This window comes from Cheilinus undulatus, linkage group 1 (genome assembly GCF_018320785.1).
Source record: "Cheilinus undulatus linkage group 1, ASM1832078v1, whole genome shotgun sequence".
In the NCBI taxonomy this organism is placed as follows: Eukaryota; Metazoa; Chordata; class Actinopteri; order Labriformes; family Labridae; genus Cheilinus; species Cheilinus undulatus.
The window spans coordinates 14,545,316-14,557,688 of NC_054865.1; the positions used below are offsets into that span (position 1 = coordinate 14,545,316).

At 40.9% G+C, this 12,373-nt stretch overlaps 1 protein-coding gene across 4 annotated transcripts in view; it reads right to left on the minus strand.

The window, feature by feature from the left end:
- LOC121514167 (A-kinase anchor protein 13) overlaps positions 1-12,373 on the minus strand; it is a 227,232-nt gene that overhangs the window by 131,873 nt on the left and 82,986 nt on the right. For all 4 annotated transcript variants that reach the window (XM_041794284.1, XM_041794292.1, XM_041794277.1 and 1 more), the window contains exons 7-9: positions 12,042-12,237; positions 9,824-11,789; positions 5,823-5,896 (exon numbers count right to left, since the gene is read on the minus strand). In XM_041794284.1, coding sequence (XP_041650218.1) covers positions 5,823-5,896; positions 9,824-11,789; positions 12,042-12,237 — 2,236 coding nt within the window. The remainder of the gene's footprint in view (positions 1-5,822; positions 5,897-9,823; positions 11,790-12,041; positions 12,238-12,373) is intronic.

A 12,373-nucleotide genomic window follows, 5' to 3' on the forward strand; every position in this document is an offset into this window, starting at 1 on the left:
TTATATAGAATGATTTCTTGACTGTATTTGTTGAAAAAACAATTAAATGAGGAACTTAAAAAATAATCACACTTTAAATCGCAATTGCAATGTTGGGAAAAAAAATCGCAATTAGATTTTTTCTCCCAAATTGTTCAGCCCTAAGTAGCATCAAAAAAATAATATGACTCGTCACATAAAAAAAGGCTGTGTCTAACAGACTAACTCAACATTTCCAGCATTTTTTAAGAGAAAATTTAGCTATAGATTAAATTTGTCTATATGGAAAGGAAACAATTTAAGTTTTCGATATTATTAGGCCCATCCAAAGTTGTAATCCTGGTGCTGCGCCTGGTGTGTGCCTGATTGTAGATTACTGTTTTTCCAACCTTTTTTTTCTGTTGAGGCCACCCTTTGAAGATTTGAAAAATGTCAAGTAACCCCATTCAAAATGTACTTATAAAAAAAAAAAAAAATCCCTGCAACTGCCAAGCCATTCATGCAGTAACAGAGTTGATAAAATAAATCTCTAAAACAGTCTTTTAACACCTAAAAAGCGTGCAATTTCAAGGAATGGTCATGCAGAATCAAAAATGCAATTTGATGAATTTCAGCACTCAGAAACAAAAACGTTGTTTGCAACCTGCTGAACCTGACTGAAAAGGGGTACTGCTAATAACATGCCTATTCACTGCAATTCTTGGTTCTATTTCAAGCATTTTTAAGGCACCCCTGACACTGCCAGAAGCCCCCCCCCACAGTGCCATGCCCTGGTTGAGAACAGCTGGTTTAAATGATGACATATTTGTTCTAATTACATTTTTTTTTTCTAGAAATGAAAGGGGCTTTTTATAACTCATAACTCCAGGACAGCTGTGGGCCATTGGCAGTCCGTTCTCTCTCAACCAGAGGGTTAAAGATTCAGTCCCCAGCTCCTGCAGTCACATCTTGCAGTCTTCTTGGCAAAACACTGTGCCCCAAATTGATTCCTCTGCTATGGCATCAGCGTGTGAATGTGTATGAATAGCATTGTTAGAGATGATTTGCATTTTTCATAGCTTTCTCTGCCAACAGTCTGTAAATGTGGTGTGAATGGTAAGTGGGACCTACAGCGTTAAAATTGCTTTGAGTAGTCAGAAGACTAGAAAAGACTGACACAAGCTCAAGTCCATTTACAATAAAAATACTTTTTTTTTATCAAACTTCTAGATTTCTGAGGATGTATCTTCAGTATGTGAACAGACCAATCTTCATCTGAACTCCAGCAGTTCTCTCAACAACAGCATGAATCCTAGTTGCCTGCATAACACAGTAATAACAGGAGATTTCAATGATATCAGATGGCAGGTCATTAAATCCCTCACCCATGTCAAAAAGGAGAACTCTAATGTTGGCACTGAGGCTATGTTGCCCTCTACTGGCGACCCCAGCACACTGCATACTGAGAGTATTTTCTCCTGCAGTGAAACATCTGGCATTCAGAACAAGCCACTGACCTAAACCACAGCCCAGGAAGAAGCAGAGGCACTCCAGTCTAAAGCTGCTGAGGAATCTGTTAGTCAGCAACAATTCAGAGTAAAGGCCTCGTCGACTGAAGATCACATCCATGTGCTCTGAGCCGAGACAGAAAATGAACTCAATAACATGACTTACAGGACAAGGAGATCCTGATGGATAGAGCAGCAAAGTCAATTTAGTGGTATGACTTCAGAATGCTCCAATATTAAAGGATCTTTTATTAAATGTCTGCACAAAGGAAATATACAATACTTAAAGTCAAAATTTGCTTCTGTATTTCCAGAAAAGAATATTCACAGTTTCTGTAAGCCACATACCTAACAAGTCCAGCTTAAAATCTTCAAGATAGTACAAGAAAAATATGCAAACGTAATCAGTAAAAATAGCTTGAAACAAGCTTAATCTGCATGTTCAGTGAGTTGCATTAGACATGAAATTTTATTTTGGACACTATAGTTCTTTTCACAAAACTTAAGTACATTTTGTTTGCTGCACTGGCAGCTATATTTAACTTCAGGCCTTAGTTCTTGCTTTTTATGATGTCAAATTAGACAGTTACCTAGTCTTGTTAGGTTGTAAAGTAGCTTATTTTTAGTCTGCTGAGATATTTTTCACAAGATATTAGACCAATACACTAAGTTAGATTTTGCTGTGTACTGAAACAACCACACTTAAAAGGTTACAAGTCCCAAATTTAAATTTTACTTCTAGGTAATAAATTCCTCACAGCTCTGAAACTCAGTTCTCAGCAAATCTTAAGTTGGCACATCAAGTTGCCCCTAGCAAATTCTATCTTCTCTTCTTCTTCCATATTCATGGTGTAGCTTGAGGAATGACTGCTGCAATTCTTGGATATTCCTGCAAAGCATTGCTTTGCAAAACAATGTGTCTATAATAGAGGAAAGGCCTGTGCTTACTGTAGAAAAGGTATATTTAGTAAGTCTAGATTCATTATGAGTACAAACTGCTAGTTTATTTTCATGTGTTGTCTTTGCATTCATTTATGCAGGTGGAAGAGTACAGCTTTGATTCTTCCTTGTATCTACAGTTACATGGAAGTAAATGAGACTAGCTCTTAAGCTTTGTGATTGCAAAGTTGCCTTCCATTAATCTGACATTATAGGCCTAAATCTTCCTTTACTGCTGCCTCTGTGATTTTATTTACCACTGAGCTGTATCTATTCATTACTGTGTTGTTGGGCTTTTATTCTGCATTATTTTACCACTGTGTTCTACTGTTGCTATTTACTTTGTTATTTACCTTTTGTTACTGCACTTATGTAAAATTGCACACTTTATTATACCCTGTGCAATGACGTTAGACGTATTCTGTTCTAATTACTATCTCACTGAGCAGAATTCATACAAAGTATTGCAAGTTGAAGGTCATCAAATTCAAGAAAAGTCTGACTTCAACTTGACTTTTAAAATAAATGTAAATAAATCCATTGAATCTTTAGTCATACTACATTAAATTTGACAAAAAGCTAGCTTAGGGTTGCACAGCAGCTCTCCTAGTGCATGTGCAGGCTCTCTGGTATTTCTGCTTCCACCCACCACAAAAAAACATGCTCATTAGGTGATGTGGTGCCACTAAATTGGTTGTAGGTGCACGTGTGAGAATGCCTGGTTGTTTGTCTCTATATTTCAGACCTACAATTGACTGGCAACCAGTCCAGGGTGTACCCACCTCACACCTAATGACAGGTGGGATAGGCTCCAGCTGCAGAGGGTAAGAGATGTAGAACATGGATGGATGTAAAAAGCTAGATTAGCACAGTTAGGTAATTTGGCTGGAGACCGATTTTCTCTTGCATGTAAACACCTCAAGTATACCTGACTAGCCCAGGCATTCTGCACATGCCCTTTCATCTCTGTGTTGTGCTTTGACCTGGAAGTTGAACAGCATAAATACTAAGGTAGCAGAAGTTGCACTGTTGTCTACCTTTGGATATCACTATAAGCTCGAGGCATGGCACTCATGTCATCTGTACCTAAATCATAGACTGTGTAACAAATGCATGTAGCTGTTGAATGTTTTCACTGTTTCTACATGTTACCTGGGTGCTAACTTGTTAGCACAGTCGAGAGAAAGAAAGTCCATAGTAACTGGATGTAATGGTGTCAAGGTATGTTACCACAAACTGCAGAGGAGTCAGACATGCTCCCACCAACAAATATGTTAGCCCATGCATGTGCACAAGGGCATGCCCTGTAGTCTGGATAAACAGCCTAGACTTTCCTATGCATGTAAACACACTGATGAGAGGCATTTAGACTCTGAGGGTGCACTCACACTAGGCCATCCGTATCGTGCTTAGGCCTGTTTCAGCCTAAAGTCCAGTACGTTTGGTCAGTGTGAGTGCAATTGTTCCATGCTTTGGCACGGCGCACGGAAGGACGAAGTTGGCCTAGGCACTGCATGGATACAAATGAAGGAGCACAAGTGTGGGAATGTAACATAGCGTGAAGTAACAACAAAAGGACCTGCTTCAGAGTGCAGAGAGTACATCAGGCAGCAGATGCATGCTAGATACAGCAGGATTTTTTTCCAGAAAGACAGAGAACTATGTATTTTGTCTCATTGTATTTCAACAAGTTACAAAGATTTTATAAGAGCTGAAGAATTTAACTTTGCACAGCATCACTATGACCTTGTTCAAATGGATCCCAGTCCTGTCCACATTCCTGACCAGTTTCTACCAAAGTCAGGCTTTAACAACTGTAAGAGGTTTTTTTGGTTTGTGAAATAAAGCTCCTTCCCTTGATTGAGCCACAAACAGCAGCTCACAGGATAACAAACACCTTTCAGCCTCCGTGAGTAAAGGAGAGCTTGTTTGGTGCAGCAGGCATCCAGATTAACGCGGATAGATGGCACAGTTCATGGCGCATAAAAGAGAGAGGGGTTCAGATAGTACAGGGACACGCAGGGGAATGACTGTAGGGGCTCATACGAATTAAAAAGTTGGGGTTTCATTCAGCAGAAGTCCTTGGAATTCTGATCAGGCTCCAGATTTATGCTGTGAGGGATAACTCTCTGCTATGAACCACTTTCTCTCTTCTCACTGGGCTCTGTATAGTCAACCTAGCTACTGATCCCAGGTCAGGAGAAATAACTCTGGTGTCAGATCAGATATCATATAAATCCATTGCTATTTTACAGCCAAAAAACAACACTTGTGTATACTGAGTCATCAACACGTCTAAGTTCATCAACGGTGGAGGCTTCATGCAATGATGTTGATGCTTGACGTATCCGTGTTCAGGCCTGGATGCGTTGAGCAGTGTGAGTGCGGGCCAAAGGGTTGACAGAGGAGGGGGTCAAATGGGCTTCAGCACGGTTAGAATACGGCACAGTACGAATAGCCTTGTGTGAGTGCGCCCTGAGAATGCAGACATTAGTTCTTGAGAATAGGCACCAAAACAGTAGACTGCACTGAAAACATGACTGTGAAATTGTCTTGCTCGATATAAGTTCTAACTGTGTTCATGTTTTTCTGAGTAAACATGGTGCTAATTTGCTTTCTAATTTTATTTGTATGTGTTATCTTTGATTACTTAGAGGTAAACTTGTTCCTCTGTGCACAATGCTTATAGAAATCTGGAGGGGGCTAGATAGGTAGGACAGGCAGGAATTTAAAGGATGTTCAAGTTCAAAATGTCCAAAGGGATATTTGTATCTCTTTTATAATCAATCTCTTGATGTAACTATTTCTGACTTGACTGCAAGAATTTTTACATAAATAAAAGACCAACTTTGTATCAACACTGAGCTTGACAGGTTTTCCATAATTTTGACCCGACTGATGTGTTTGCTTGATAAGCTTGGCCTGTTTTTCCTTTTCCCCTCTCGTCAAAAGTCCATCCTGTACAGTACATTTTGTTTTCTTGTTCTAAATAAACCCTGCTGATCTGTTTTGTTAGCCTGTGTAGCACCAGAGCGTTCCTGCTGCCTGGAACTTTCTAAATGAATCAGACTCAACAGAAAGACATTTTTCACAGCAGACATTTTGGCCTTATCAAAAGCAACGGTGGAACTAAAAGCAGCAATTAGCAGCGTAATTAGTTAAACCTGCGTGTATCACGTTGAAACATCTGCAGTGGGAAAGATTTATACTCGGTTTATTTTCCTTTTACACTCTCCTTCATGTAGCTTCACTTAGCTTTGTTGGCTGTTTGTTCAATATCGTCAAGCCAAAGGTTGCCAAGGATGTTTCACACGTTTAGCAAACAATGACTTATCCGTGACTCATGTTAATCAAACCTGTGTCTACAGCTGAACACAGTTTGATAACTGACAACTACACAGGAGAGTTTGATCTTACCGTGGAGGAGTCCTCAGCTGAAGCACTTTCTTCCTCTTTTGCACCCATCACAGTTTGTTCAGACAGGATCGCCTCTGAAGAAATGCACACAACACAATACAAACAGTCCAATGGTGAATCTCACAAATATAGAAATCAATAACAAGTGTTTTGAGTGAAAGGACTTGTCTGCCCTCCCTGCAGATACACGGAGGAGTTTCACTGAGTACAAAAGTGCTGCAGCAGCTTGTGTCTGGACTTTTTTATGTACTATAAAAACACTCCTGAAAGGAAAGTTTCCCAGGGGCGCAATAACCATTTGGATGTAAATGAATTAATCATTCTTTGATTATGAAAACAGAAACCAAATGGTGCATTGATGGGACTGTGTAATTATCTGAGATGGATTAAAGGAATCTATCTTGGAGGGCTTGTTTCACTGAACATGACTTGATGAATGTCAAAGAAAGCGGTAAAGTCTCATAAAGCCTTTTTTCCTTTTATTTTGTGTATTTTGTGCTTCCAGACCGAACATCACATCTTTCTTTAATTTGATTACTTTATTTTCAAACCATGAAACAAATAAAAGCTTGTCTCTGATCCTCTGTGCCGGCCCGCTGTCAGGCAGTAAATATCTTCCTCTCGTTTATAATGACACCCCACTCTCTGTGTGACGCACAAATCCAACCTTGCCCCTGACCTTTTCTTTATTGGACTTGGGTCCGGTACAATTATTCCTGATGAGTGAAAATAACTGACAGAGGAGTGCTGAAAGTTCACTCAGAGAAGGCAGACTCTCACTTTCTGCTCCATACTCCCATCAGATGGCTTTGTACATGTTTGTTTTAGAGAGCCCAGCCTTCTAGCTCTGCATCTGAGACTTGGTCACATGCGCTGGTAATGTGACCTGGCCTGCTGACATGCAGTAGACTGCAGCCCAGAGACTAACACAGAACATGTGAATATAAAGGGAAGTGTTGTCAAACTACATACGGCCTTCGGTATCTGAGGTATAAAATAGCTCTTGTTATGTAACATGTCACAATATATTCAGTGTCCTTGCATTAAGTGAAGCAGCAGAAATATTCTGGTAAAATCACATTGTAAGTATCATAAAACTTCAATAAAGAGTCCAGGCTGTTATTTTCTTTAGTCTAGGAATTTAGCCTTGCTTTCATTTGAACAGGAGTCAATTGAAAATATGCTTTTAATTCTTTTAAATAGCTTGTGCACAGCAAAGATAAAACAGCAAAATGTATAGTTTGCTGAATTCAGGTGTGCTAATCAGACCTGTTGCCACAGGTGTATAAAATCAAGCACCTAGTCATGCAGTCTCCATTTATAAACATTTGTGATGCAAAATGGGTCGTTCTGAGGAGCTCAGAGACCTCAAGCGTGGTACTGTGATCAATGCCACATTTGCAATAAGATTGTCTGTGATATTTCATGCCAGCTGAATATTCCACAGTCATCTGTAAGTGGAAGCGTTTAGAAACAACAGCAATTCAGCCACCAAGTAGAAGACCATGTAAAATCAGAGTGCAGGGGTCAACGATTGCTAATATGCATGGTGCGCAAAAGTCACCCTTGTCTACTGATTCCGTCCCTGACTAATTCTGTAATTCCCCTGGCATTAATGTAAGGACAAAAACTGTGCCTGCCTGTTGATGTAACAGGCAGGCGGCCAAATACATTTGTCCACATAGTGCAGAGATACCAAAATGCATAAAATAACCAAATTAATAGGGTAAATTGCCAATATGCAAGTCTCCATTAGCTCACTGCATAGATTTCAAGTAACTGTATTTTTCATCACTCCTACATCAATTCTTGTCTCCCTTCACTTGGCTCCTGTTTAGTTCAGAATCAGTTTTAAAAATGTCTCTAAATACATACAACACTCTGCATGGCCTGGCTCCTACAAATATAACTTAAGTGACTTTGCCTTCACTGTAGCGGATGCCCCCTCTGATCACCTAATCAGGGCCTCAGAACACTTTATCTTTCATATTTTAAATCCAGAGGTGATTCTGTATTAAGACTGGCAGCTCTTAAACTCTACAACAGTCTTCCCCTTAACATCAGGTCTGCCAAATCTGTACTTTCTTCTCAATGGCTGCCAACTCATTCTGACTTCAACAACATCTAAATACTGCTGGGAAGTTTAGCTTTGTGTGCTACTTTGTCTGTGCAGTTTTTAGTTCAAATGAATCATAACATTTTAGGAAATGTTAATTAACAGAGACTTCCCTGTGGGTTCAGAGAAGTTTGATCAAATAAGAAGTTTTTTTATGCCATTTTCTGTGAATCAAAACTACGGTTAATGTGGCTGTTAAACGATTAATTTGAAAAAAAAAATATAACAATTTTGCTCAGATGAATCCCCTATTTTGCATAATAAAAAAAACATTTTAAGCCAATTTGACTTTCAGTTGCTTATTCAAATCAGTATCACACTGCTACCCCAGTAAGGTATGAAACAGTGACTAAAGGCCAGCTCAGACTGCACAGTTTTTTTTTGGTCATTCACAACAGCATCATGTCAGACTACTTGACTAAAATCTTTTCCCATCTTAAGTGTCAATCAGTCAACAACAGAAGTGCTCTGTGTGATTGTAGCGGTCTTTTGCTTGTAAAAGAATTAAAAAAAAAAAAAAGAATCATGGATTCAATTATGGATGTATAAAAAAAGAGGGAAAATGGACAGGCTCTTCTTCATATAGAAGAGGTCGTCATCATGTCTGGATGTCAAACTAGACGACGATACAAGAAAAATTCTGACATGCTAGTCTTGTTGAATTGTGGGGCGCCTTGGACACGTTGCTAACTATGTCACACTACGGGAGCATTTTCTTATTCCCAACATGCAAAACCTGGCCCGTGGTTTGATGAGGAGCTCAGACATTGCTAATTGGCCAAAATCTAGCTGAATTTGTGTAGTCTGAGCCAGCTTTAAGAGGTGTAAGACAACTTAAAAGTACGAATTCGCTGAACTACGGTGTTCAGCACAAATTAAATAATATGCAAGAGTACATGTACAACATGACTCACTGATGCCCAATAATCCCTTTTTAATTGACAGGATATCATGTTCAGTTATGTTCTCTCCAAGTAAAGGTTGGAATTTAAGCGTATTTCTCAAGAAACCTTTTTGTTTGTTTGTTTGTTTTTGCCAAAATTTTGAAATTTGTGATGTCTTAAGCTGAGGGAAGTTCACTTCTTCTTCTTCGAATAAAAACCAGATTTAAAATTTTGGAAATTTCTGAGATTAAAAGCACCAGCATTAGCTTAACCACAGCAACAAGAACTTGCTATGGATAGAAAATAAAATGAAAATAGCTATAGGGAGAGGTAAAAAGGGGATAGTTGAAATTTTGCTAAACTGCTTATTAACTGAGCTGTGAGTGAGATTTTTTTAAAATGAAATAAGACATTCAGTGGTCTCTTTATTTTCCATCACAGTAAGAGTAGAAAGATGCAATTTTCAAAATTAAATGTGCTAATTTCAGACTTTAATTATGACTAACAGCTTAATGTTGACAGTCCTGAATAATACTGGTTTTGTTGGTTCAAACCCATACCTTCAGAGAACTAGTCTTATCTGGAAGTAAAAGAGAACAATCCAGTGTTTTTATGAGGCAATATTCTTTGTTTTATATAGTTTCTAATTAGAAATTAAACCCTAAAGAACCACTTTAAGCTTAATCTTCATTAGAAAGATACATTTTCACCAAAAAGCAAAAAGACTACAGAAAGTAGGCCTTTAAACCAACAATACATCACAGCAGAATGTCATAGAAAAAAACAAACCAAAAAAACTTCTGTACACACAATTACAGCAAGCCACATTACATTTAGCTTTGCAGAGCTATTGCCATTAATCACCAGAGGAAGAGCAAATTTGATTTAGCATATTTGTTTAGGAACAAGACTTTGACAAACATATTGCCCTGTGATGTATGTGAGTGTATGCAGCTAGAATAAACGTGGACCTGGACTGTAATAAATCACTGTTTTCTCACCTTGACTCGCACTGTTGTGGTTTGATGAAGCTCCATCCACCTCGTCCTGAATCTCAGGATCATCGGTCGTTTCACTCTCACTGGAGGCCTCGTTATCTGAAGGAGGCGTGTCTTCTTCTGAGGCATTGTTGTCTGCACTATCTGAAGTGACATCTTGTGATGGGGACATAGTGAAATCAGGTGAATTCTCATCTGCTGTCATGTCTGAATTATCCTGTTTGGATTGCTGTGGTGCTAATCCTACATCTCCACTGTTTTCAGTGTTTGGGTCTAACGTTGATTTATCACTTTCTTCCTCACTAGATGGACCGTTGACCTCTGTTGCCACATCTTCAAATCCTGCATTCAGTCCAGAGTCGCTGGCCCCTGCAGTTTCACTTTCATCAACTGTTGGATCGTCACCACTCTCTGACAACCTCTGACCCGAAAGATCCTCTGTGGAAAGTTCTGGGGCAGATTCCTCTCCCGTTTGCTCAGAATACAAAGCCTCCATTGTTTGGGCATCGGGTGACAGTTGTGATGCAGGCTCAGTGCCACTCTGGCTGCAGTCTGCCTCAGCAACTGTGTCCACAGTCTGTGAACATTCATTACTTTCCACGGGCTCTGAATCATTTGGTTCATCCATCTTGGATCCAGTTGAGTCTTCTCTGTCCTTACCTGCACTATCCTGGAATAACTCAGTGGTGGAGCTTGCAACTGACTGGAAACTGCCATCATCATCACTGGATACAGACTGTGTCCTTCCTGAATCCAGATCAATGATTTCTGAGTTGGGAATTATCTCAGATGAAGGCTTGGGTGATGAATCTGTTCGTGCTTCTTCCATTGAGAAAATCTCACATCCAGCTGTGTTATAAGGTTCATACATTGGCAAAATAGTACTTTCAATAATGTATTCAGAGGGTTCAGCTATGTCTTGACCATCCTGCTCCTCTCTACTCACTGTTCCAGTACAATTCCCAGAATGACAGTAAGTATCTGGAGCTGAGTCCCACTGCTGCTCTGTGGAGTAATCCCAACCAGCTGTTTCCTGGTTTTGTTCCAGGCTGTTTATGTCTGGTGGAGGTTCCCCCTCGTGGAGGCCTTCTATCAAGAGAGCAGATTCAGGCTCCTCGATTACATCACCGCAGTCTATCAGTGATGGGCTGGGGAGCTCCCCTGGGGCTGATAGAGGGTCTGAAAACTCCTCACTCTCTGCCTCCTGCACGTCTAAGAAGAGGCCAACGCAGGGCTCCTTGCTGAGTTTCATGCCTTCTTCCTTGAGACGCTCTCCTTCCACAGAGCACTCCTTCATTTCAGAATCAGAGCTTTCTGATGCCTCCGAGCCCTCTGATGACGCAGCCTGGCCCATGACTGAAGATTTCAAGCCTCCACTGGGCGTTATTGGATCCGTAGAGTCTGTCTCCTCCTCCCTCCTTACAGCAGTGCTGTCTTCGACTTCCTGCTCTGATCTTTCCTCTCCCTCCGTGGCCTCCTGTCCTTCCCGAATCTCAGCCTCTTCACTATCAGTTTCCTCTGCCTGTTTACCGCAGACTGCTGGTGGTTGGATTCCCACAGTGAGGCTCTCCCCATCCACCTCACTCCGTGCTTCTTCACACAAACTCAAACTCTGGGAGGAAACACCAGGCTGCTCCCTTCTCTGCCTCCTTTTGCCGTAATCTTTCCGAATGTTTGAACTGAGGCACACCCAGTCCTCTGGGGGGCCCAGGCCATACTCCCTGGGATGTGCTTCTGACTTTTGACTACTCAAAGACAAACTCCAGGCTTTCTCTTCATTCCCATTCTCACCATGTTCACAGTCAACACTGCTGCTGCTTTCCACTGAGCAGATTTCCTCTGTTGTCAGATTCAGGCACTCTGATGTTGCAGAAAGCTGCTGTAGACAGGTTGTCTCTGTTTCTAGACCATCACAACATTCAGCTGCTGTGTGCAGAGAATCAAACTGCAGCTCCAGCACAGAAACTCCCTGCAGAATACAGAAAAAGAAAGGGGATAAACGTTAGCTTTCTCCCTCTGAGAAACCAACAGGCCTCCTCTCTAGTTCTTATCATTCGCCAGCTCTGTGATTGCATAAGGTGTTCCAGCGGCTACACAAACTAAGCTTGAAGGTTGAAAAAATGAAGGCAGTGAAAAGACAAACAATCCAACAATGTCCAGCAGCCCAGGTACCGGATAAGGCCAGCATGGCGTGCTGAAAGGAGAGGGTGGCGTGACTCACCTTGGCATGGGCATGGCAAATCAAGTGCAGCAGCTGCTCAACACTCCTTTGAAGGGTCGGAGGGTCACGGCCTGGGTGTGCCTTCAGCGTCAGAGTGTGAGTCTTCAGCCTGGGAAGGTGGCAAAACACCCGGGCATCCGTAGAAACAGGCTGGGTATTCTCAGTCCCTTTGTCCGTCTCTAGATCTGTCTCAGCCCTGCCGTGAAATAAACACTTAGATCATCCTGGAGGGTCTGCAATGTGATTGGCTAACAGGGCACAGTGCTGCTTTCAGGAGAAAGTTTAAACAGTGATGTCAGCTGATCTACACTCCCCCTTTTGCTTTAATAATC